Source organism: Macaca mulatta, chromosome 8 (genome assembly GCF_049350105.2).
Source record: "Macaca mulatta isolate MMU2019108-1 chromosome 8, T2T-MMU8v2.0, whole genome shotgun sequence".
Classification (NCBI taxonomy): domain Eukaryota; kingdom Metazoa; phylum Chordata; class Mammalia; order Primates; family Cercopithecidae; genus Macaca; species Macaca mulatta.
Window position 1 is genome coordinate 133,803,638 of NC_133413.1, and position 27,049 is coordinate 133,830,686.

At 45.5% G+C, this 27,049-nt stretch overlaps 1 protein-coding gene and 1 pseudogene across 3 annotated transcripts in view; one reads left to right on the forward strand and one right to left on the reverse strand.

The window, feature by feature from the left end:
- ATAD2 (ATPase family AAA domain containing 2) overlaps positions 1–27,049 on the reverse strand; it is a 98,567-nt gene that overhangs the window by 63,977 nt on the left and 7,541 nt on the right. The window contains exon 1 of one of the 3 annotated variants that reach the window (XM_002808487.4): positions 13,372–13,609. The exons of the other annotated variants lie outside the window; for them this stretch is intronic. Within the exon in view, the coding sequence (XP_002808533.2) occupies positions 13,372–13,542 (171 nt within the window). The 5' untranslated portion in view covers positions 13,543–13,609. Of the gene's footprint in view, positions 1–13,371; positions 13,610–27,049 lie in introns of those variants that run through there. 3 annotated transcript variants of the gene reach the window in all.
- Positions 17,317–18,856, forward strand: LOC709912 (inosine-5'-monophosphate dehydrogenase 1-like; annotated as a pseudogene).

The window sequence follows — 27,049 nt, forward strand, 5'->3', positions numbered from 1 at the left end:
TTGGGAGGTTGAGGCGGGCGGATCACGAGGTCAAGAGATAGAGACCATTTTGGCTAACATGGTGAAACCCCCTCTGCACAAAAAATACAAAAATTAGCTGGGTGTGGCAGCGCGCACCTGTAGTCCCAGCTACTTGGGAGGCTGAGGCAGGAGAATTGCTCGAACCTGGGAGGCAGAGGTTGCAGTGAGCTGAGATCATGCCACTGCACTGCAGCCTCGTGATAGAGCGAGACTCCATCTCAAAAAAAAGAAAAAAAAAATTGAATGACTAAAGAAAGGCAATACCTTCCCTTATTAGGTGGTTTTCAATTCTCTGCTTTCAATAAAATTGAAAGGAGACCTAATAAAGCTAAAAGAACATTAAAAATTATTTTTGGCAAGTGATTTTTGATGCATAACAAAAACAAAACTGAGTGGCACTGCTAAGCATAACTCCTTTCATTACTGTCTACTTACTTATATGAACAATACTTACATTTATAAAAACAATGGAACTGATACACAAAAACACAGTCTTGATTTTTTGCTTGTTTGTTTTGCTTTAGAAGCTTTTAATGCTTAGACTGAAAAAGATCACAGGGTAGGTTTTTCATAGTCATTGATCCATCTCTGACAAGGCAAGAATTTTCCCTTCACCCTGGTCACAGGTAGAAGTCCAGACTCTCTCCTAGCAATGTCTTCAGAATGGAGGGGCTACCTTTGCAGTGCAGTGTCTCCCCATCCCAAAGGCAAGAAAGCAAGAAGAGTATGTAATGAGCACCCATGTGCCAGGCCCATGCCAGGCATTTTCAAGAGAGCACTGTCTTTAGCAATAACTACGATACATCCACAGATATATGAACTAATTGGGTGGGTAAGGGAACTTCAACCATGTGAGAGCTAATAAAATCTTACTTTTCTTGCTCACAAAATTGGAATGATACAGAGATTAGTGAAATAATTTTTAAAATCTTACTTTCTATGTTTTATCATTTCAAATCCAAGTAGATAATATGTTCTTGTTGTTTTGATTGACAGAGCATTAATTCTAACAACTCCACCCACAAACGTTTTATTTCTTGGCACTCAGAAGCCCTCTAAGGCTCAGAAATTTTTCTTAAACTGATTTCATGTCCTATTCAAGTGTCGTCTACAACCTGCATAACCAGTACTTTGTACGATTTGTTTATACTTTAATTGCATATAAAAGTTTTTAAAGAAATACGTAGTATTTTTATTTAGGTACCTCCAAACTTGAATTCACCTGTGTAAAACATTTTTAAAGGATACAATTCTCTTTTGAGTACCATTACAGCTACGCAGAGGTTTTCACTGGTTCTATTTTTTTACTGTTATTGATAAGCATGCTAATACTGACTGTCTTACATATAGTTGGCATTTCAAATAAACGGCTTGTATGGAAAAAAATTTCACATCAACATAAAATGCAGCGGGTTAAGTGGACTGAAAATGCAAATTAAAGGAGAGAAAAAAAGAATCAAGGTAAACTTTGTCTGCTAAGAGTTTGCTCATGTTCTTATTTTTAAATGTTCCACAACATATCAACTAACTGGTTTTTAGAATGCAGTGGATACACGTAAAGTCTGACATAATAGTTTTATTCTTTTTAATGTCAACATCAAAAGATGACAGAAATTACATCCTTTGAAATAAATAAAAGAGGGGGAAGTTGAGATGATAACTTAAAACTGTATGAGAGAATAAAGAACTAAAAACCAATTTAGGAACTCTTAGGAGAAAACAGCATTGGATTTGGCAATGATTTCTTAGATGACACCAAAAGCACAGACAACAAAATAAAAGTATGTTAAGTTAGACCTCATCAAAATGAGCACCCTTTATGCACAAAGAACACTATCAATGGAGTGAAAAGGCAACTTACAGAATAGGAAAAAAATTTGCAAATCATATACTGATAAGGTATATAGGGTTTTATATATATGTATACACACACATATATATATATATATCTCCAGAATATTTAAAGAACTCCTTTGCAAAACAAGCAAACAATTAAAAAATAAGCAAAAGATGTGACTAGAGATTTCTCCAAAGATAAACAAATAGCCAATAAACACATGAAAAGAGGCTCAACATCACTAGTCATTAGAGAAACGCAAATCAAAACCACATTGAGATAACACTTCATACACATTAGGATGGCTATTCACACACACACCAAAAAAGGAGAAAATAACAATTGCTGGTGAGGATGCAGAGAAACTGCAATCCTTGTATGTTGCCGGTGATAATGTAAAATAGTAAGGCAATTCCTCAAAAAGTTAAACACAGAATTTCTGTATGATTCAGCAATTCCACTTTTGGGTATATAGCCAAAGAAGCAAATGCAGGGACTTGCACAAATATTTGTACACTCATGTTCATAGCAGCATTATTCACAATTCCCAAAAGGGGAAGCAACCCAAGTGTCCATTGACAGATGAACAGACCAACGAAACATGGTCCATACAATGGAATATCATTCCTTTTTTTAAAAAAAGGAAATTTTAACACATGATATAATATGGATGAACTCTGAAGATACACCAAGTAAAATAAGCAAGTCATAAAAGACAAGGCTGGGTGCGGTGGCTCACACCTGTAATCCCAGCACTTTGGGAGGCCAAGGCGGGCGGATCACGAGGTCAGGAGATCGAGACCATCCTTGCTGACACAGTGAAACCCCGTCTCTACTAAAAACACAAAAATTTAGCCGGGCGCGGTGGCGGGCGCCTCCCAGCTACGTGGGAGGCTGAGGCAGGAGAATGGCGTGAACCCAAGAGGCGGAGGTTGCAGTGAGCATAGATTGCACCACTGCACTCCAGCCTGGGCAACAGAGAGAGACTCCATATCAAAAAAAAAAAAAAAAAAGACAAATATGATTACTCTAGGAATATGAGATTCACAGAACAGTCACATTCAGAGACAGAAAGTAGAATAGTGGTTGTCAGGGACTAGAAGGAGACAGGAACTGGGAGTACAGAGTTTCAGTACTCTGAATGGGTACACAGTTTCAGTTCTGGAAGATGAAAAAGTTCTGGAGCTGGATGGTGCTGACGGTTGCAGAACAATGTGAATGTACTTAACGAACTATATACTTAAAAATGGTTAAAACGGTCAATTTTATGTTATGTATATTTTGGTACCTTAAAAAAGAAAATAAATGCTACCACATTCCTGAGGATAAAAAAAGATTTTGTTTCCTTACAAAACAAGAAAAGGGGTGGGTGGGGATAATACTAGGAAAAAACATTTCCTAAGAAACTTGGAAGACAATCTTGTAAGTGACAAAGAGAATCTTTGATTTGCATAGTGAATGCCTTGTCATTCTCTCCAAATAAGCACTAGGCAGCAAGAAAGACTCAACAATGTGGTGAAAAAAAATGTTTTGGGGGAGTCCCCTATATAGAGTATACACTAAAAAAATTTTAACTGTATCTTTCAAAAACAGTTCTAACAAAAGCAATATAAAAATAAAAGCAATACATGCCCATTATAACTGGGAAAATGAAAATGTCACCCTTAATTTCAGCCATCCACAGACAACCTCTTTTAATCTCTTGGTGCAAAAACCATTTTTTTTCTATGCAAACATATTTACATGATTTAAAAACTGAGATAATACTATATATGTTTTATAAGTTTTTTCTGGCAATATCAACATTTTTTCATGTCATTAAATATTACTCTAAAAATTTAATGAATAGTATTTCAGCCATTACATGAATCTATTTAACAAACTGCTGAATGTATTATATTTAGGTTGCCTGCAATTTTTTCTGATGTTATAAACATCTCTACATGAATTATCTTGCATATATCTTATTTCCTAAGGAAGACTAGCATAGGTATTAAATCGAAGTCATCTAATCTCCAAGAGGTAAGTTCAACACTGTTAACAGTAACACTGGATGACAGAGATGGGGACTTTCACTTTCTATTTTTCACATTTTCACATGCACTACCAGAAAAAAATTCCTAAAAAGTAAAAAACAGAGAAGACAAACTTAATCTGAAATTTTAACCTAGAGATGTAGTATTCTCATCTATTCTTTGGCTAAAATCTACTTAAATATTGAGAGCACTGATAGTTCTTTAAAAGTGAAGTTTTAAGAGAGGAAATGTTAGTATTTTGTTAAATTTTAAGTCTCTCATGACCTTGCAGAATCAGTAAATTAGCATAGAGAAAAAGCAGCAAGAGAACGACAAAAAAGAAGTTTTCATAAAGTAGACACAGTTGCAAAATAAAAATATTCCACGTTATTTTTCACAGAAGACCAAGCTTATTCAAGCTTTAAATTCATTTTTTAAAAAGTATGTTTGGGGGTGGAGGGGGTCAGTTGTCTGAGTCAATTCAAATATCAACAAATGAGGTTTAAATAGGATGTACTCAACACAAATTTAGGGCTCCTTGAAAACTTAAACAGCAGTATATTCTAATACTCAATGATATACATGTTATAACACTATACTTGTGATATCCTTTCTTAGCTTTGTCTTTAAACATGAGTTTACATCACCTCACCACCTACTCTGTAAACTCCAATTTAGTTTCTGCCTCTACAGCTCTTTCAGTACATTCACAACTATCTCCCAATAGCCAAATCCAATAGGCTTTTCTCAACCTCACTGACTTCTACAGAACTGATCACTTCTTTATTTATTTTCAGAGATACAGTCTTGCTCCGTCACCCAGGTTGGAGTACAGTGGCACAATCATGGCTTACTGCAGCCTCAACTTCCTGAGCTCAAGAGATCCTCTTGCCTCCGCCTCCCCAGTAGCAGCTGAGGCTACAGGCATGTGCCACCACGCCTGGCTAATGATTACGTATTTTATTATTTTGAGACGAGTCTTGCTCTGTCGCCCAGGCAGGGGTGCAGTGAGTGCAGCGGCACGATCTCAGCTCACTGCAATCTCTGCCTCCTGGGTTCAAGCGATTCTCTCCCTCAGCCTCCTGAGTAGCTGGGACTACAGGCAGGCGCCACCACACCCAGCTAGTTTTTGTAGAGACAGGGTTTCGCCACATTACCCAGGGTGGTCTTGAACTCCTGGGTTCAAGTTATCCACCTGCCTTGGCCTCCTAAACTGCTGGGATTACAGGTGTGAGCCACTGTGCTCAGCCAATTTTTATTTTTTTTATTTTAGAGATGGGGGAGGGGGTCTCACTATGTTGCTCAGGCTGGTCTCGAACTTCTGGCTTCAGGTGATCCTCCCACCTTGGCCTCCCAAAGTGCTGGGATTAGAAATGTGAGCCACTGTGCCTGGCCTCTACTTTCTTAAAATGCTTCGATCCCTTGGTTTACATAATACTCTTGGTTCCATGATTCAACTTCTCACCTTTAAAATATAGGCACTGCTTCAGACCTCCTTAATTCTTTTCGTGCTTTGCTGTTTTCTTTTTCTTTTTTGTTGAGATGGAGTCTCGTCCTATCACCCAGGCTGAAGTGCAGTGGAACCATCTTGGCTCACTGCAAGCTCCGCCTCCCGGGTTCATGCCATTCTCCTGCCTCAGCCTCCCAAACAGCTGGGATTACAGGCGCCCGCCACCACAATAGCTGGGATTACACCACGCCCGGCCTGTGCTTTGCTGTTTTCTGTTCATCCTCAAAGATAACCAGTCCCCTTGGCCGGGCGCGGTGGCTCAAGCCTGTAATCCCAGCACTTTGGGAGGCCGAGACGGGCGGATCACGAGGTCAGGAGTTCGAGACCACCCTGGCTAACACGGTGAAACCCCGTCTCTACTAAAAAATACAAAAAACTAGCCGGGCGAGGTGGCGGGCGCCTGTAGTCCCGGCTACTCGGGAGGCTGAGGCAGGAGAATGGCATAAAAACCCAGGAGGCAGAGCTTGCAGTGAGCTGAGATCCGGCCACTGCACTCCAGCCTGGGCGACACAGCGAGACTCCGTCTCAAAAAAAAAAAAAAAAAAAAAAAAAGGATAACCAGTCCCAACCTCTTAGCAATTCTGGCATAAAACTCCCAATGGTCGGCTGGGCACGGTGGCTCATGCCTGTAATCCCAGCACTTTGGGAGGCCGAGGCAGGCGGATCATGAGGTCAGGAGATCAAGACCATCCTGGCTAACACGGTGAAAACTCAGTCTCTACTAAAAATACAAAAAATTAGCCGGGCATGGTGGCAGGCGTCTGTAGTCCCAGCTACTCGGGAGGCTGAGGCGGGAGAATGGCATGAACCTGGGAGACGGAGCTTGCAGTGAGCCGAGATTGTATTACTGCAGTCCAGCCTGGGCAACACAGCTAGACTCCATCACCAAAAAAAAAAAAACCTCCCAATGGTCTACTGCTCACTTCTTTAGCTGGAAACAACACTGTCTTCCCTCCCTGTGTTCAACTCTCAGAGATCCTGCGCTGTGTTTCTTGACATTTTTCTCCATTCCTACTAATATCACCTTAATTTAAACTCTAGTTTTCTCTGTTTTGGTATATGTGGTAACAATGCATTAATTAAGAACCCAAACTCTAGAGATAGAGTGCCTAGGATTTGATTCTTGGCACATCACTTAGAGACGTGTAATCTTGTGCAAGTTACATAAGGTGTCTTAGTATCCATATACTAAGGATATCAATATACTAAGTATCCTTAGTATCTAGTCTCCATATACTAAGGATCTAGTAATCTAGAATACTTAGTATATGGATACTAGATACTAAGAATCTTGTAATGAGGATAACAATAGTTCATAAACAGGAGAAATATATGTGTCTATCAAGTATTATGCCTGGCACATAACAACTGCTATGTAAGTGGTAGCTATTATCATTATAATCTTTTTTTTTTTTTTTTAAGACAGAGTCTCGCTCTCTTGCCCAGGCTGGAGTGTAATGGTGCAACCTCGGCTCACTGTAACCTCCGCCTCGAGGGTTCAAGCAATTCTCCTGCCTCATCCTCCCACGTAGCTTGGATTACAGGTGTGCAACGCCATGCCCGGCTAATTTTTGTATTTTTAGTAGAGACGGGATTTCACCATGTTGGCCAGGCTGGTCTCGAACTCCTGATCTCAGGTGATCTGCCCACCTTGGCCTCCCAAACAAAGTGCTAGGATTACAAGCATGACCCACCCGCCCAGCCTACCATTACAATCTTTTAACTGGTCTTCCTTAACTCTAGATTTTTTAACTATAATTCATCCTAAACACTGTCTCATCAGATCCCTCTTCCGGCTCTTCACTGTCTCCCAAACAAAGCTATAACTTCTAAACCTAAAATCAAGGGCCCTGTCTTGCTTATGACTGAATACAGAACTGACATGTCACCCAACTCCAGGGAGCACCACTCACTGCCACACCCAAAAGCTCCCTATCTATGCTTTGTGATACTTCATTAAGCTGTATACTTTTCATTTTTCTGTATTGTGTTATGCTTTAAGTTTTTAAAATCTCCTATATGTTACAAATATTCATGCTGAGTTTTGAGTATCTTTCCAAACTTTAAAATAAACAATGTTTAAAATAGTACCTTCTACATACTGAAGAATGTTTTATTTTACCTAACACATGGAAAAATAAAAATGTAGGTAAACAACCCAAAAGTAGGCCAGGCGCAGGGGCTCATGCCTGTAATCCCAGCACTTTGGGAGGCTGAGGCAGGTGGACCACCTGAGGTCAGGAGTTTGATACCAGCCTGGCCAACATGGCGAAACCCTGTCTCTACTAAAAATACAAAAATTAGCTGGGTGTGGCGGCAGGCGCCTGTAATTGGGAGGCGCTTACAGCTACTCTGGAGGCTGAGGCAGAAGAATTGCCTGAATCCACGAGGCAGAGGTTGCAGTGAGCCGAGATTGCGCCATTGCATTCCAGCCTGGGTGACAAAAGCAAAACACAGTCTCAAAAGGAAAAAAAAAGAAATACCAAAAGTAATGTACGATCATCATCGATTAACAAAAATCACCCTACTATATATCCTTAAGTGACTCTTCAACATGAGAAACAACCCTAAATTTACAGAAACCAAAAAACCTTAGACCTTAGAAAACAAAGAAAGTACAGAAATAGACAATGGCTAATCTGATTCTGGAAGAAAAAGAAACTACAGAAAAGATATCCAAAGTCATAAAGTTGGTAGGATGAAAATAAAAGTTTTAAAAAAACAACAAAAAACAAACTTAGAACACCACCACCACAATATTCAGGGAACCTATATAAGTCAGGAAAAAACAAAAACACAAATCCATAAGCCCAGCTGAATGACATTATACTCAAAATGTAAAAACAGAATGTAGTTAATAAATAGGTGACTATAGGTAACTTCAGAACTTGAAAATAATGTCAGCCTGATCAGAGGTAATGAAAGGAGAAGTTCTGAAAAGAAAGGTCAGCCTGAGATTAGGAAAAATTCAAGTTAATGAATTAATATGAATAAATGTAACCAACCATAAAAGTAACCTAGTCTAAGAAATGCTCTGTCAATAAATATATGGCTGAGGAAACTAAGAAATATCCAAATATAATCAGGGTGATCAGGGAATGAAGTCTCTGAAATGCATGGTTGATATAAACAGCAAGGTGAAATCCAACCAAATGTATTGAATGTAAAGTCCCCAAATCAGAAAATATTCCAATTACAGAGACATGTTTCATTTTTGGTACTGATGGGCTTGTCAGTATGAATATATTACCCCTAAAGACCATTGATTTATTTTAATCAAATCCCATGCTAAGTAACACTGAAATTATAATTTGGTGTACACAGACACCTTGACGTATAAAAGGAAGGAGTACTTTGTCTCAAAAAGGTATAATGCCTGCTGGGAACTGTGGTGGGGGTTGGGGGGAATCCTTTCTACCCTACAACATCCAGCTGAGTGCATTCTAATTGCTCAACCACCATATACCACAAATATGGGATTTATGGCAAATAATCTCTGTATATTGCTGTTAGGTCTCCTCTGCTAGACTTCCGTCTCTTTAGAGTAACAACAATCAACAACAAATATTTAATATACACTTACTTCCTGCTAGGTTCTGTTCTAGGTGCTGGGGTAACACTGCCAAACAAAAAGTCAAAATCCAAGTCCCCGTGCAGTTACATTCTGATTTGGGAAGAGAGAAAAATACTTAAAAATACCAAAGTATAGATTATGTTGGAAGGTGATAAGTGTTAGGAGAATATAAAGCAGAATAAAGAGGCATGTCAGGTGAGTGGTTTGTAATTTTAAATATGGTGCTTACGGTAAGCATCATTGCAAAGGTGAAATTTTAGCAAAGACTTGAGGTAGACAGACTCCTAAATTTGAATCATAGTCACACAGCTTACTATAAGGTGAATTTGGGCAAGTTATTTAAGTCTCTGTGCATCGGTTTTCTCATATAAAAAAAAAATCTTATCTACCATGTAAGGTTATAAGGACTGAGTTATTTATTTGTACAATTTCTGGACCACATTAAAGTACAACTCCTGAGGTTTTGTTTTTTGGTTTAAAATAATGTAAAAAAAAAAAAAGTTAAAAGAATTGGTCATGCAGATATCCAAGGGAAGAGTACTTCCAGGAGAGGTATACCAAATGGAAAGGCCCTGGTATTAAAGGAGTAGCTATGCCTGTGTGGCTGGGAAAGAGTGGGTTTTGTAAAGGGGTAGAAAAAGATGTCATTATAAAGGAGGCAGGGATGCTTAGGGCTGCTCCCAAACTTACAGACTTTCACTTAAATAGGGAGTCTCAAGAAGGTTTTGAGTGATCAACTGTTTTGACTTTTAATTTAAAAGATTCACGGCATTTGCTGGGCGCAGTGGCTCACGCCTGTAATCCCAGCACTTTGGGAGGCCAAGGTGGGCGGATCATTAGGTCAGGAGATTGAGACCACCTTGGCCAATATGGTCAAACCCCGTCTCTACTAAAAATACACTAAATTAGCCGGGTGTGTTGGCGGGCCCCTGTAGTCCCAGCTACTCGGGGAGGCTGAAGCAGGAGAATGGCGTGAACCCGGGAGGTGGAGCTTACAGTGAGCCAAGATCGAGCCACTGCACTCCAGCCTGGGAGACACAGTGAGACTCTGTCTCAAAAAAAATAAAAAATTAAAAAGATTCACTGCATTACGAACTGACTATTGGTGGGGCATGGTGGTTCATGTCTTTAATCCCAGCAATTTGGGAAGCTGAAACTGAAGGATTGCTTGAGTCCAGGAGTTCGAGCAACATAGTGAGACTCCATCGCTACAAAAAAACTTAAAAATGAGCTGGGTGTGGTGTCGTGCACCTGTAGTTCCAGCTACTTAGGAGGCTGAGGTGGGAGGATCACTTGATCCCGGGAGGTTGAGGCTGCAGTGAGCCGTGATGGTGCCACTGCACTCTAACCTGGGTGACACAGCAAGACTCTGTCTCAAAAATAAGTAAATAAATACATAAAGAGAACTGATTGTTGAGGGAAGGCGGGGGCATAATATATACATCAAACAGTAGAAAACAGGAAGGAGGCCAATCAAGAATTACAATAATCCAGGAAAGATAGCCAGGTGTGGTGGCTCACACCTGTAATCCCAGCACTTCAGGAGGTCGAGGTGGGCTGATCACCTAAGACCGGGAGTTTGAGATCAGACTGGCCAACGCGGTGAAATACTAGCTCTACTAAAAACACAAAAATTAGCTGGGCGTGGTGGTGTGTGCCTGTAATCCCAGCTACTTGGGAGGCTGAGGCAGGAGAATCACTTGAACCCGGGAGGCGGAAATTGCAGCAAGCTGAGATCATGCCACTGCACTCCAGCCTGGGTGACAGAGCAAGATTCTGTCTCAAAATAATAATAATAAATAAGTAAATAATCCAGGAAAGAGATTATGGCTTGAACCAGCATGGCAACACTGGAGGACATATAAAGTGGTCAGACTTGGAATATATTTTGAAAGTAGAGCCAACAGAATTTGCTAATGCACTGGATGTGAGGAGTCAACAATGACCTAAGGTTTTTTTTCCCGAGGAACTGAAAAAAAACAGAGTGGCCATTAACTAAAACTGACGATGGTCTTAATAACTGACAACGACTGAGTCCTAATTATATGCTAACTGTTCAATTAATCTCCTTACATGCTTGATCACATTTAATCCTCACTACCAATGTGGTGGGTATCACCCCAATTAACAAGTGTAGAAACCTGCTGATTACTGGTAAACCTGAGAAGCAGAAACTGAAATTCATAATTAACAGTTTTCTTTTTCTTTTTTTTTTTTTTTGAGACGGAGTCTCGCTCTGTCCCCCAGGCTGGAGTGCAGTGTCGCGATCTCAGCTCACTGCAACCTCCTCCTCCTAGGTTCACCCCATTCTCCTGCCTCAGCCTCCCAAGCAGCTGGTACTACAGGGGCCCGCCACCACGCCCGGCTAATTTCTGTATTTTTAGTAGAGACGGGGTTTCACCGTGTTAGCCAGGATGGTCTCAATCTCCTGACCTTGTGATCTGCCCACCTCGGTTTCACTGTGTTAGCCAGGATGGTCTCAATCTCCTGACCTCGTGATCCGCCCGCCTCGGTGTCCCAAAGTGCTGGGATTACAGGCATGAGCCACCGCACCCGGCCAACAGTCTTCTTAAGACGCTGTATATCTGGCCAGGCAGGGTGGCTCACATCTGTAATCCCAGCATTTTGGGAGGCTGAGGCGAGTGGATTACCTGAGGTCAGGAGTTCGAGACCAGCCTGGCCAACAGAAACCCTGTCTCTACTAAAAATATAAAAATTAGCCCGGCGTGGAGGCATAAGTCTGTAATCCCAGCTACTTGGGAGGCTGAGGCAGGAGAACTGCTTGAACCCGGGAGGTGGAGGTTGCAGTGAGCTGAGATCGCACTAGTGAACTTCAGCCTGGATGAGAGAGCGAGACTCTATCTCCAAGAAAAAAAAAAAAAAAGTCTATGTATTTAACCAGTATTCAATACATCAGTATGTATCATTATGTTCATATGATCTAGTGTTATCCCGGACATAAATAATCAATCAGTATTGAAATAGCTTTTCTGAACACAGGTTAATAAGTCCAGTAACCAACTTCAGTGCAGAAGTGTTTGGCCTCTCCAGGTCTCTGCCAATTACTGGCACATGATTGAGAAACAAATCCTGAGTCAGGAAATTACTTGTCTTTTCAATTCAGAATCACAATTTCAGAGACTGAAGGGACTAAAGTTTTTAACCCACTCCCCTCAGCAGAGCAGCAACCAGAATGGGATGCCCAGAGAAGATACCGGCAACTAATTTTATATAGTTATCTATATACAAGATCTTAATAGGAGACTTAATCCAAGACCCTGAAATCGTCTGCTGAACTGAAGAGGATTACATTGTCACTTCCACCAGACACTTCCCCTGAGCCTCTCATTCTCACTCCCAAGTTCCCAACCCTCTCTCAGGTCCTATTTTTCCTACTCCATGCCTACCCTCGCTCACTTCAACACCTTGAATCCAACTATATTACTTGCTGCTTTAACTAAATTTACTAGCGAGCTTCCTCGACTTCAACCTTCTGTGAATGCTGAAACCCTTCCACCTAGGCCTCTTCAGGCAGCTGGCGGGGGGAGCTGGATGGGAGGAGAGTAACTCTGCTCAGCTTTAACTCTGCCCTGCAAAAACCTTCACTGTACTTCAGACCTAGAAGCAGCACTTCTTTCAAGAGGACCCTCCTCCCTTCCAAACTTCCCCTATAGACACTGTAACTGCAGCATGACGGAAGAGAAAGGGAACGATTTGGGAGGCAGGCAATCTGAGTTCCAATTTTAGATCTACCCCTTACTGTTTACCTTTTTGAGTCCGTTTCTTCATCTGTCAAAGAGATATCACAACTATGCATTCTCAAAGGGTTATGATGAGGCTTGGAAGGGGGGGGGTACAGGAAATGTTGGTCCTCATCCCTCCACATTATGCAACCGGGTATTATTCACTGCGATCTTATTACGGAACCCCTCTGGATCGTTAATGGAGGTCAGAGAGCCTGAATTACAACCTGTCCGTCCCTGTGCTCCCTCCCACCCCCCAACGTTTATGGCGCAGACAGAAAGCAGTCAGAGGATGCGTGTTGCCTCCAGGTTGACGCGAACCTAGGGCAGGAGCCTGGGCGATCGATCGGCCAGGGAGGGGGATCTTGGGGGCGGCCGAACAGCTGCCGCTTGGCCCCAGACTGCACTCCGCTGTGGCAGGCTTCGATTTCCTCTTGCGTAAAAGTAGGTGGTGACCAAATGCTTAGTCCTCTCCCGGCCAGCCTCAGCTCTGCGACCCGACCCGCACCTCCGATCCCCAGAGCTTCCATTTTACTCGTCCTCGACCACACTTCGTCCCCGACAACTGTCACCTAGACCGGCGCCGCCCACCCCCAGGCCCCTCCGGGCGCCGGGCTGCGGACAGTCCCCACGGGAACCGCCCAGGGAGCCTGCCTCAGGCCGGTACTCACGCCCGCTTTGGCTGTGGTCGCCACGGGCTGCTTCTGCGCCGCGCCAGCCGAGCGGAGCCGCCTCCGGCCGATCTGCTCCAGACTGAGGAACTCATTGGACAGGTCCAAGGAGTCCGTGGCCGAGGCGGCGGAGTGGTTGTGCAGTTCCAAGCTGCTGCGGAGAACCACCATCTTCTCTCCCTAATGGCCTCGGTGTGCGCGACTGCAGAGGGCTCCAGCTCCAGGCGGCCGCAGCTCTGGCTCTTCCGCGCTCCGAATTCTGGCGCCACAAGCTCCGCGCCAGCGGCCGCAGCGCGCGCGCCCAGGATCCCTCCGCCGCCTGTCCCGCCCACGCCGCCGCCATAGAACAGCAGGCTCGAAACTCTCCTCCCATTTGTAGAGCGAAGGAGGCCGGGCCAACGTGGAGAGGAACACAGGCCGACAGTATAGAGGATGTGAGCAGACAGTCGGCGGACAACGCTGACTTCTTTTTCTTCACATAGTTCCGGCTCGCTGAGCCCGGCGGAAGGAGACGACGGGAGCGGTGCACAGCCCGTTTGGAATTTTGGCGCGTGGACGGCGGCGGGGGAAGGGAGGCCTCCGCGCGCTCTGATTGGCTGGCGGGGCCCGGCGTCTCCTCCCCACCCCTGTTGACACCTGCTTGCTGCTTCCCGCCATCCAGGATTCAAAAGCAAAATGCCCACTCCTTGAATGGAGGGAAATAAAGCACTTGGCCTTTGACAGGTTTTGACTTTGAGACTTAAGAGTTTTTTTTTTTTTTTTTTTTTTTTTTTTTTTTTAAATTGAGGGCTTAACGAAAACAAGTTAACTACCAAAAAGAAAGAAAACACAAGGAGCTAAAAGCAACTCAGCAGAGTGCCATCGTTTAGTTAAGGACGCGGGTTCTGCACTCATCTTTGCCATTGAACATCCCACGTAGAAGATCTCGAACAAATTATTCACCTCTCCAGGTTCTAATTTCCTCACAGGAGAATTGCTTGAAGCCGGGAGGCACAGGTTGCAGCCAGCCGAGATCGTGGCACTGCACTCCAGCCTGGACAACAGAGCAAGACTCTGTCTCAAAAAAAAAAAAAAAAAAAGACCCCCCCCCCAAAAAAACAAGAAACTGTCTCAAAAAAGAGAGCAGGACTCCCAGTTAAATGTGAAGTTCTGATATACAACAAATACTTTTTAGATGTATTTCGGAATGTATATATACTCGGAAAGTAACTCCGATTATAATACCTAAGGCCCTAAAATACTATTGTTATACCTTGGAGCCATGCTTGCACATAGTAAGTGCTCAATAAGCGTTTGCTATTATCACAGAATACAGAAGATGGCTCCTCTAAGATGGCAGTTACTTGAAATAGATAACACGCTGAATGATCAGAATGTCCGAGGGATCCTAGTGAAATACATGAAAGCTGTTTATTGATTTGGATAACTGCAGTTCATTAAATATTTGTTAAATACATATTGAGACTCTATTATGTGCCAGGCATTATTCTAAGCAGTGGGGATGCAGCAGTGAATAAAAAGAACAAAAATGACCTAATGGAACTTAAACTCTAGTGGAAGGAGAAAGACAATAAACTAAATGTAAGTTTTTTGTTTTTTTTTTTTTGAGACGGAGTCTCACTCTGTCGCCCAGGCGGGAGTTCAGTGGCCAGATCTCAGCTCACTGCAAGCTCCGCCTCCCGGGTTTACGCCATTCTCCTGCCTCAGCCTCCCGAGTAGCCGGGGCTACAGGCGCCCGCCACCTCGCCCGGCTAGTTTTTTTGTACTTTTTAGTAGAGACGGGGTTTCACCGTGTTCGCCAGGATGGTCTCGATCTCCTGACCTCGTGATCCGCCCGTCTCGGCCTCCCAAAGTGCTAGGATTACAGGCGCAAGCCTCCGTCCCCAGGAAGACAGATTATTATTCTGTCACTCAAGCTGGAGTGCAGTGTTGCAGCCACGGTTCACTGCAGCCTTGACCTCCAGGGCTCAAGCAATCCTCCCACCTCAGCCTCCCTAGTAGCTGGGACCACAGGTATGTGCCATCACACCTGGCTAATTTGTTTTTAGAGACAGGGTCTCACCCTGTTGCCTAGGCTGGTCTCAAACTCCTGGTCTCAAGCAATCCTCCCACCATGGCCTCCGAAAGCCTGGGATTACAGGTGTGAGCCACTATGCCCAAACAAAATTTTTCTGATTTTTCTTGCACGAATATGTTTCACTTTTACAATAGAAAAAGCTTTAAAATAATTGTTTAACCAACATAAGTGAAAAAGGAAGGAACAATATTTAAAGTAGCACAGTTTAAAAAATTAAAAAGTAGCAGAGTTTACCATTACTTGGTTTTAAAATACTATATACGGCTGGGCATGGTGGCTCACGCCTGTAATCCCAGCACCTTGGGAGGCTGAGGCGGGCAGATCACAAGGTCAAGAGATTGAGACCATCTTGGTCAACATGGTGAAACCCCATCTCTACTAAAAATACAAAAAATTAGCTGGGCGTGGTGGCGCACACCTGTAGCCCGAGTTACTTGGGAGGCTGAGGCAGGAGGATTGCTTGAACCTGGGAGGCAGAGGTTGCAGTGAGCCGAGATGGTGCCACTGCACTCCAGCCTGGCGACAGAGCGAGACTCTGTCAAACAACAACAACAACAACAACAACAACAAAAACCACAAGACTATATACTGTATATACCATCTCATTTGATTTGTTTATTCAGGAAATTCTAATTGAGCCCCCATCTTATTCTAAGCATAGTTAGAGGTGCAAGGAGTAAAGCAGTGAACAACACAAACAGAAACCCTAGGTTCACGGAGCTTACATTCTAAGAGGTACTCAGTGGATAAACAAGTAAATAAACAAGGTAACTTCATTATAGCAAGTGGTACAAAGAAAATGAAACAGGGTCACGTGACAGAGAGTGGTTGAAGGGAAAGAAACATACAGTGGACTTGAAAGGTCAATCTGAGGCCAGGCAGGGTGGCTCACGCCTGTAATCCCAGCACTTTGGAAGGCCGAGGTGGGTATCACCTGAGATTGGGATTTCTAGACCAGCCTGGCCAACCTGGAGAAACCCTGTCTCTACCAAAAATACAAAATTAGCCAGGCGTGGTGGCGGGCGCCTGTAATCCCAGCTACTCAGGAGGCTGAGGCATAAGAATCTCTTGAACCCGGGAGGCGGAGGTTGTGGTGAGCTGAGATTACGTCACTGCACTCCAGCTTGGGCAACAAGAACGAAACTCCATCTCAAAAAGAAGGAAGGAAGGGGGGAGGGAAGGAGGGAAGGAGGGAAGGGGAGGGAGGGAGGGAGGGAGGGAAGGAAGGAAGGAAGGAAGGAAGGAAGGAAGGAAGGAAGGAAGGAAGGCAGGCAGGCAGGAAGGAAGGGTAGGTCTGAGGTCAGGCATGTGTCACACCTGTAATCCCAGCACTTTGGGAGGGCGAGGCAGGCAGATTGCTTGAGGTCACGAGTTCAAGACTAGCCTGGCCAACATGGCAAAACCTTGTCTCTACTACAAATACAAAAATTAGCCAGGCTTGGTGGCACACGCTTGTAATCCCAGTTACTATGGAGGCTGAGGCAGGAGAACTGCTTGAACCAGCGAGGCAGAGGTTGCAGTGAGCCAAGATTATGGCACTGCACTCCAGCCCTTGCGACGGAGCGGGACTCCGCCTCAAAAATACATAAATAAAAAAGAAAGGTCAGTCTGAGGAGGCGACATTTTAGATGACACATAAAACATGAGAAGGAATCAGCCCTTCAAAAAATTGGCAGAGTTTTCCAGGAATGAGAAGAACAAGTGCAAAGGCCCTGAGGTAGGAAGTCCAAAATAATTGAAAATGCTTCTAGAACTTCAAAGATAGAATTCCCCAGGGAGCTTATTAAACACAGTACACAAAGCCAGGTGTGGTGGTGTGGGCCTGTAGTACCAGCTACTTGGGAGGCTGAAGTGGGAGGATCGCTTGAGCCCGGCAGTTCCAAACCAGTCGGGGGAACATAGACCCAGTCTCAAAAAATAAAAATAATCCACCCCTGGCCCGCACCAGCAGGCTGGCGGCCTTATGTTGGGTCATGGGGTCTCCGGCAGCATGGCGGACTACCTGATGAGCGGCGGCACCGGCTATGTCCCCAAGGATGGGCTCACTGCACAGCAGCTCTTCACCAGGGCCCATGGCCTCACCTAGGAGTTCCTGATTCTCCCAGGATTCAGACTTGATAGCTGATGAGGCAGACCTGACCTCAACCCTCACCTGGAAGATCACGCTGAAGACACCGCTGACCTCTTCCCCCATGGACACTGTGACAGAGGACAACATGGCCATCGCAATGGCTCTGATGGGAGGTATTGGTTTCATTCACCACAACTGCACCCCAGAGTTCCAGGCCAACGAGGTGCGGAAGGTCAAGTTTGAACAGGGCTTCATCACGGACCCCGTGGTGCTGAGACCCTCGCACACTGTGGGTGATGTGCTGGAGGCCAAGATGCGGCATGGCTTCTCCGGCATCCCCATCACTGAGACAGGCACCATGGGCAGCAAGCTGGTGGGCATTGTCACCTCCCGAGACATTGACTTTCTTGCTGAGAAGGACCACACCACCCTCCTCAGTGAGGTGATGATGCCAAGGATCAAGCTGGTGGTGGCTCCAGCAGGAGTGACATTGAAAGAGGCAAATGAGATTCTGCAGCATAGCAAGAAAGGGAAGCTGCCTATCGTCAATGATCATGATGAGCTGGTGGCCATCATTGCCTGCACTGACCTGAAGAAGAACCGAGACTACCCTGTGGCCTCCCAGGATTCCCATTGGCAGCTGCTGTGCGGGGCAGCTGTGGGCACCTGTGAGGATGACAAATACCGCCTGGACCTGCTCACCCAGGCGGGCATCAACGTCATAGTCTTGGACTCGTCCCAAGGGAACTCGGTGTTATCAGATTGCCATGGTGCATTACATCAAACAGAAGTACTGGCCGGGCGCGGTGGCTCACGCCTGTAATCCCAGCACTTTGGGAGGCCGAGGCGGGCGGATCACAAGGTCAGGAGATCGAGACCACGGTGAAACCCCGTCTCTACTAAAAATACAAAAAATTAGCCGGGCGCGGTTGTGGGCGCCTGTAGTCCCAGCTACTCGGGAGGCTGAGGCAGGAGAATGGCGTGAACCGGGGAGGCGGAGCTTGCAGTGAGCCGAGATCGCGCCACTGCACTCCAGCCTGGGCGACAGAGCGAGACTCCGTCTCAAAAAAAAAAAAAAAAAAAAAACAGAAGTACCCCCATCTCCAGGTGATTGGAGGGAACGTGGTGACAGCAGCCCAGGCCAAGAACCTGACTGACGCTGGTGTGGACAGGCTGCGCGTGGGCATGGGCCACGGCTCCCTCTGCATCACCCAGGAAGTGATGGCCTAAGGTTGGCCCCAGGGCACTATTGTGTACAAGGTGGCTGAGCCCAGCGCTTTGGTGTGCTCATCATAGCCGATGGTGGCATCCTGACCACAGGGCACATCAAGGTGTGCTGGTCCTTGGTGCCTCCACAGTGATGATGGGCTAACTGCTGGCTGCCACCTTGGAGGCCCCCTGTGAGTACTTCTTCTCAGACGGGGTGTGGCTCAAGAAATACTGAGGCACAGGCTCCCTGGATGCCATGGAGAAGAACAGCAGCAGCCAGAAACGATACTTCAGCAAGGGGGATAAGGTGAAGATCACACAGGGTGTCTTGGGCTCCACCAGGACAAAGGGTCCATTCAGAAGTTCGTGCCCTACCTCATAGCGGGTATGCAGCATGGCTGCCATGATATCAGGGCCCGCAACCTGTCTGTCCTTCAGTCCATGATGTACTCAGGAGAGCTCAAGTTTGAGAAGCGGACCATGTCGGCCCAGATCGAGGGTGGCGTCCACGGCCTGCACTCTTAGGAGAAGCGCTGTACTGAGGACAGCGGTGGAGGCCGAGGTGGTGGAGGGGGCAACCCCCAGTGTCCACCTTTGGGCACAGCCTCCCTCCATCACTGAGTGGTCCACAGATTTGCACTATGGGTTCCCCAGCTCCTTTCCAGGGAGAGAGTGGGGGAAGTTCTGAGGGGTCTGTGGCCCCTCACTGGGCATCCCCTGCAGAGTCAGGACTGCTCCCTGGGCCAGGCTGCTCTGGGAGCCCCCCAGAGCCCAGCCAGCCGGGCTCTCAGGCCCTGCGCCTGCCTCAGGTCTTGCTCCAGCCTGCTCCAGCCTGGTCTCCACCCCAGGGGCAGGCAGCCCCTACTGGCTTCTCCTGTAGGGCACCTCCCTGCCCCCAGTCCCCCAGAAAATGGTGCTCTCCTGGCCCTGCCTCTGGCCCACTGCTCCCTCAGCCATGTGGCACTTCTGAGCTCCTGACCTAGGCCAAGGGGAGGTCTCTGTCCCCTTCCTCGACCCTGGGCTACCCTTGGGTCCTGCTCCTCAGGTCACTTCCCTGTCTCTGGCCCCGGGTAGAAGGCTGCCCTGGTCATAGCCGCCTGCCCCTCATTCCTGACTCACCACCGTCCCCAGGTGTACCATTCCTGCCCTCTCCTCAGCTGCAGTTGAAGGCTTTAACTTTGCACGCTTTGGGATCACAGTTGCGTCATTGTGTATTAAATAATCAGAATAAATCAAGCAGGTCTCAATGCCAAGAATAATAATAATAATAATCAAAATCAACATATTACACACAGCTTCAGGTGCCTTCTCTAAAGAGCCTGATTCCATGGGTCTGCGATAAGGCCTGGAAACTTGCTTTCAGGAAGTCTCCGGTGATTCTTATCCACAGAGTGATTTGTGTCATGCTGTTCTGGAATATGGTGAGGAAAGAGTTGATTGCTAGAGAAGTAGCAATACAAGGGTATGCATAGGCCAGATGGCGTGCTTCAAGAGCACAGTAGAGAGGGGTGGTGTTGTTTTGAGAAAGGATCTCACTCTGTCACCCAGGCTGTCACCAATGTAGTGGCAGGATTTTGGCTCACTGCAACCTCCACCTCCCAGGCTCTAGAGATTCTCCCACCTCAGCCTCCAAGTAGCTGGGAGTAGCTGGGACTACAGGGGCACACCTCTGCTCCCAGCTAATTTTTTGTATTTTTCGTGGAGACAGGGTTTTGCCATGTTGCCCAGGCTGGTCTCGAACTCCTGAGCTCAGGTGATCTGCCCACTTAGGCCTCCCAAAGTGGTGGGATTACAGGCGTGAGCCACTGCGCCCAGCCAGGAGGGTTTTCTTTTTTTTTTAAGCATTTGATTTACTTTAGAGACAGGGTCTCCCTGCGTTGCCCAGGCTGCAGTGCAGTGGCTATTCACAGGCGCAATCACAGCTTGCTACAACCTCAAACTCCTGGATTCAACCGATCCTCCCACCTCAGCCTCCTGAGTAGCTGGGACTACAGGCAAGCGCCACCACGCCAGGATGGGAGTGTGGTTTTGATCTATTTGCAAAGAGCAACTGTGAAAGGACAGCAAAGGCAAGAAGTCACATGATTCGCTCTTTGGTGCGAATGATTGGAAGCAGCAAGAACAGATGTAGAATGAAAAACTAGAAGGTTACTGCACCGTCCTGGTGAGAGAAGATGGTGGCCTGGACTAGTAGCAGTGAGCAGAAGCGAAATGGACACAGATGGGGGGATCTATTTCAGATCACAGCCTACAGAAGATCCTGCCTGCCTTCAGCAGAAGGACTTTGTCTAGGTGTGCTGTTGACATAAAGTGACCTTGTGAGGCCATCCACAGGAAGCCACACCAGCAGGAGGCTATTTTAGCTGGTCAGAGCTGAGCAGACTAAAAAGGCAACACGCTTTACAGTGATTATTTTAGACACCCACTACAATCAGAGGTAACTCTCTTCCCTGGGCTAGACCAATTAGGAGTTATTAACTTTTCTACTTATATTGTATTTATTTTTCAAGATGTAGTATATTCATACGGTTATGCTTTAAGTTACAAAGGAGCATATGGATTAAAAGTCTCCTTCATACGCCCGTTTGCTAGCCATCTTGTCACCCTTCCCATTAACAACCAAAGTTATTCATTTCTTGGGTATCCTTCCAGAGATCATCCATACCAGGCATGTTCATTTCCTGAGGCTGCCGCAACAACTTACCAAAAACTTGGTGGCTTAAAACAACAGAAATTTGTTCTCTGGTGGTTCAGGAGGCCAGAAATCCAAAACCAAGGTGTTGGCCATGTTGCTTCCTTCTGGGGGCTCTGCGTATGAAACTATTCCATGCCTGTCTCCCAGCTGCTGGTGTCTGTTGACAACTTTCGGAGTTTCTTGGCTTGTAGGAGTGTAAGTCCACACTCTGCTTTCACCATCATATGTCCTTCTTTCCTGTCTTTTTGTGCTTGTACTCAAATCTCTCCCCACTTTCTTTTTTTTTTTTTTTTTTTTGAAATGGAGTCTCACTCTGTCGCCCAGGCTGGGGTGCAATGGCGTGATCTCAGCTCACTGCAACCTCAGCTTCCTGGGTTCAAGCGATTCTCCTGCCTCAGCCTCCAGAGTAGCTGGGATTACAGGCACCTGCCACCACGCCCGGCTAATTTTTGTATTTTTAGTAGAGACGGGGTTTCACCATCTTGGCCAGGCTGGTCTTGAACTCCTGACCTTATGATCCACCTGCCTTGGCCTCCCAAAGTGTTGGAATTACAGGCATGAGCCACCGCACTCAGCCCCCCCTTTCTCTTATAAGGACATCAGTCATTAAACTATTTAGATCACACCCTAAATCCAGGATGATCTCATTTTGAGATCTTAGTTATATCTGCAAAGATCCTGTTTCCAAATCAGATCACATTGACAGATAAGAGGGGGGTTAGGACTTGAATATATCTTTTTGGAGCCACTATTTAACCTACTACTCTAGGGACTGGCAAACTTTTTCTGTAAATAGCCAGAGAGTAAATATTCTAGGTTTTGTGGATGGTATGATATTTGTAGCAATTACTCAATCCCATAGTAGTGAAAAAGTGGCCACATACAATATAGACACAAATGGGCATGATTGTGTTTCAATAACACTTTATTTACAAAAACTGGTCTCAGGATGTATCTGGCCCAAAGAGGTCATAGTTTTCTTTTTCTTTCTTTCTTTTTTTTTTTTGAGACACAGTTTCTCTCTTGTTGCCCAGGCTGGAGTGCAATGGTGCGACCTCAGCTCACTGCAACCTCCGCCTCCCAGGCTTCTGCCTCAGCCTCCCGAGTAGCTGGGATTACAGGCAAGCATCATCACGCCTGGCTTATTTTTTTTTTTTTCTTTGTATTTTTATAGAGACAGAGTTTCACCATATTGGCCAAACTAGTCTCCAACTCCTGAGCTCAGATGATCTGCCCACCTCGGCCTCCCAAAGTGTGGGATTACAGACATGAACCACCACATCCGGCTAGTTTTCTAACCTCTGATTTATACTATATAAGTAAGTATGAGAGCATGTGTTTGCATGGGTATTCATTTCCACCTTGTTTACACAAATGCAGCATACTGTACACTCTATTCTGTACTGTGCTGCTTTATCTAAGTCTTAGTGATCTTTCCCTGTGAGTACATAAAGAACTTCCTCCCTTTGTGGACACACCGTATTTTATTTAAGCAGACCTTTCTTGCCGAACATTTGTTTCTGTTCTCTTGCTATTGCATAACTGCTATGAATAAATAGGTTCAAATATCACTTCTACATTGTATCTGTAGAATAAATTTCTAGAACTGCAATGGCTAGGTCAAAAACTATGTACAACAACTAGATGCAATAATATGAATAAATCTTGCAAACAGAATATTAAGCAAAAGGAGCCTGATTTTTAAAATGTATAATTCCTTTCATATTAAGCAGAAACACAGATAAAACTAACTTTTGCTGTTAGAAGTCAGAATATTGATTATTCTTGGGGTTGTCAAACATGAAGGCAGGCGGGGCTCAGTGGCTCATGCCTGTAATCCCAGCACTTTGGAAGGCTGAGGCGGGTGGATCACTTGACGCCAGGAGTTCGAGACCAGCCTGGTCAACATAGTGAAACTGTTTCTACTAAAAATACAGAAATTAGGCCGGGCGCGGTGGCTCAAGCCTGTAATCCCAGCACTTTGGGAGGCCGAGATGGGCGGATCACGAGGTCAGGAGATCGAGACCATCCTGGCTAACACGGTGAAACCCCGTCTCTACTAAAAAATTCAAAAAATTAGCCGGGCGAGGTTGCGGGCACCTGTAGTCCCAGCTACTCGGGAGGCTGAGGCAGGAGAATGGCGGGAACCCAGGAGGCGGAGCTTGCAGTGAGCTGAGATCTGGCCACTGCACTCCAGCCTACGGGACAGAGCAAAACTCCATCTCAAAAAAAAAAAAAAAAAATTAGTTGGGTGTGGTGGCACACGCCTATAATCCCAGCTACCTGGGAGCCTGAAGCAAGAGAATTGCTTGAAACTGGGAGGCAGAGGTTGCAGTGAGCTGAGAAGATCGCCACCACGGCACTCCAGCCTGGGGGACAGAGCGAGACTCTGTCTCAAAGAAAAAAAAAAAAGAAAAAAAAAGTTAAAAAAACAAACAAACAAAAAAAACAACTAAGCAAACCAATCAAAATTCCAGAACACTAACAGATGGTCAGCCAAAAGCTTTTCTCTATCCCTTTATTCTCTCTTTATAATATTAAACATTAAGGAATTACCACACTGGGGCCAGGTGTGGTGGCTTTAGCCCTCCCAACATTTTGGGAGGCCAAGGTAGGAGGATCCTTTGAGGTCAGAGGTTCAAGACCAGCCTGGGCAACATGGCAAAGCCCCATCTCTACGCAAAATACAAAAATTAGCTGGGTGTGGTGGTGCACGCCAGTACTCTCGGCTGCTTGGGAGACTGAGTCAGGAGGATCACTTGAGCCTGGGAGGTGGAGGCTGCAGTGAGCCAAGATCTTGCCACTGCACTTTAGCCTGGGTGATAGAGTGAGACCCTGTCTCAAAAATAAAAAATAAAAAATAAAATTACCACACTGGCTTCAGCTTTTGGTTGGATTAGAGAGTTGAACTGTGCCCTCATAAAGGATATAAACCTCCCCTTGTGAATGTGATCTGATTTGGAAATAGGATCTTTGCAGATGTAATTAAAATCTCAACATGAGATTATTCTGGTTTATGGTCAACCCTAAATCCAGTGACTAGTGTTCTTATAAGGGAAAGGATAGAGAGATTGGTGAATACAGACACAGAGAAGGCAGTGATGTGAAGACAGGCAGAGATTGCAGTGATGCGTTTATAAGCCAAGAAATGCCAATGTTTGCCAGCAACCACCAGAAGCCAGGAGAGAAGCATGGAACAGATTCTTCCTCCAAATCTCCAGAAAGAATCAACTTGGCTGATGCTTTGATTTCAGACTTCTGGACTCTTGAACTGTGAGAGAATACATTCCTGGTTTTTAAAGGTTACCAAGTTTGTGGTAATGTGTTACATATAGCAGCCCTGGGAAATGTATATAGTACAGTTGGTCTGGGATTGGTCTTCTGTTGGTGACCAATTTTATCTTTCCTAATCTTAACTATTCTAGTTAGGAGTGACTTGATTTAGGGGGGAAAAGAAAAGGCAGTAGAGGCTGGGTGTGGTGGCTCACACCTGCAATCCCAGCACTTTGGGAGGCTGAGGCAGGTGGATCATCTGAGGTCAGGAGTTCAAGACCAGCTGGGCCAACATGGTATAACCCCATCTCTACTAAAAATACAAGAATTAGCTGGGTGTGGTGGTGGGCGCCTGTAGTCCCAGCACTTTGGGAGGCCGAGGCAGGTGAATCACTTGAGATTCAGGAGGTACTCACTTGAGCTACTCAGGAGGCTGAGGCAGGAGAATTGCTTAAACCCAGGAGGCAGAGGTTGCAGTGAGCCGAGATTGCGCCACTGCACTCCAGCCTGGGCAATGGAGTGAGACTCCATCTCAAAAACAAAAACAAAAACAAAAACAAAAACGGAGGTTCTTGTTGGCAACCCCTGACTGCTTCAAAAAGACTCAAGTGTTCTTACTTCACGTGCCACAGAAAAGAGGCTCAGGTAAGAGCTAATCATGATTCCACTACCTCATTTGGGATGAGGTCATAAGTGGGTCCCTCTCTGTTCTTTGGTAGCAAAATTAGAAAGTATACATTAGTTTGGATGGGGATTTCTTTCAGGAATATTGCAAATGTGAGCTTACTTAAATTGTATACCGAAGCTTATTGATTTCCCACAAGAGAGGAAAAAACATTAATTGAATGGAGGTGGGGAGACATTATTGACATTTGCCATATATTAGCTATTCTATTCCATGTTTAGCTATATCCCAGATTCGCCTTCTATCTGGGAGATTTTTCTCTTTGGGTGGGTTTGGTTGAGGCAGGGCCCAGTCTCCTTCTGTGGAAATCCTACAGGGAAATACACTTCATTTCCCTGGAAACCTGGCAATGAGGACTCAGGCATGTGACCTTGGACCAGCCAATGGGCTGCTCCTATCTGAGGCATTTATTGCCTCTGGGAGGAATGACCCAAAGATGCGGGGATAGAGATTATTCCTGGTGGCAGAGCAAAGGATACAGAGGCATGGCATTATTAGAAAAGAGTGGTTTCTCTTTTCTTTTTGAGATGGAGTTTGACTCTTGTCACCCAGGCTGGAGTGCAATGGCACATTCTCAGCTCACTGAAACCTCTGCCTCCAGGGTTCAAGCGATTCTCCTGCCTCAGCCTCCCAAGTAGCTGGGATTACAGGTGCCTGCCACCACTCCTGGCTACTTTTTGTATTTTTAGTAGAGACAGGGTTTCACCGTGTTGGCCAGGCTGGTCTCAAACTCCTGACCTCAGGTGATCCACCGGCCTCGGCCTCCCAAAGTGCTGGGATTACAGGCGTGAGCCACCACGCCCGGCCTCCTTCTTTTTTAAAAAAAGACAAGGTGTTTCTCTGTTGCCTACACTGGAGCCCACTGGTGCAATCATAACTCACTGTAACTTCAAACTCCTGGGCTCAAGAGATCCTCCTGCCTCAGCTTCCTGGGTGGTTAGGACTACAGGCATATGCCAAATGGTGGCATCTTAACCAACTGTTTCTTAAATGTTTGGAGCATTATCTCAGTGTAACCTGGGCTGTGCTTCCTCTCCTCTAAGTCACACCCAAATTCTCGCCTCCTCAACCTTCCAGTAAACCTTTCTTTCTGCTTAAGTTAGCCAGAAATGCTTTCTGTTGTTTGCAACCAAGAACAGTGACTGGTGGCTGGGCATGGTGGCTCACACCTGTAATCCCAACATTTGGGAGGCCGAAGCAGGTGAATCACCTAAAGTTAGGAGTTCAAGACCAGCTTGACCAGCGTGGTGAAACCCCATCTCTAATAAAGATACAAAAAAAAAAAAAAAAAAAAATTAGCTGGGCATGGTGGTGGGCACCTGTAATTCCAGCTACTCGGGAGCCTGAGGCAGGAGAATTGCTTGAACCTGGGAGGCAGAGGTTGCAGTCGGCTGAGATTGCCTCACTGCAGTCCAGCCTGGGCAACAGAGTGAGACTCCGTCTCAAAAAAAAAAAAAAAAAAAAAAAGGAACACTGGTGTGAGACCTCAAGCTGCAAGAGGAATTTTACCAGTATTTTTAGAAAAGACACCCACAAAACCAATGGTGGAAGGCCACGTGAGGCAGATACCCTTTTCAGATTTGGGGGTTGGAGGATCAGGAGAGAAAGAGGAAGGGAACAGGAAGTGAGAAGGGAAGATATATTCTTTGCTTTTTGTTTTTTTGTTTT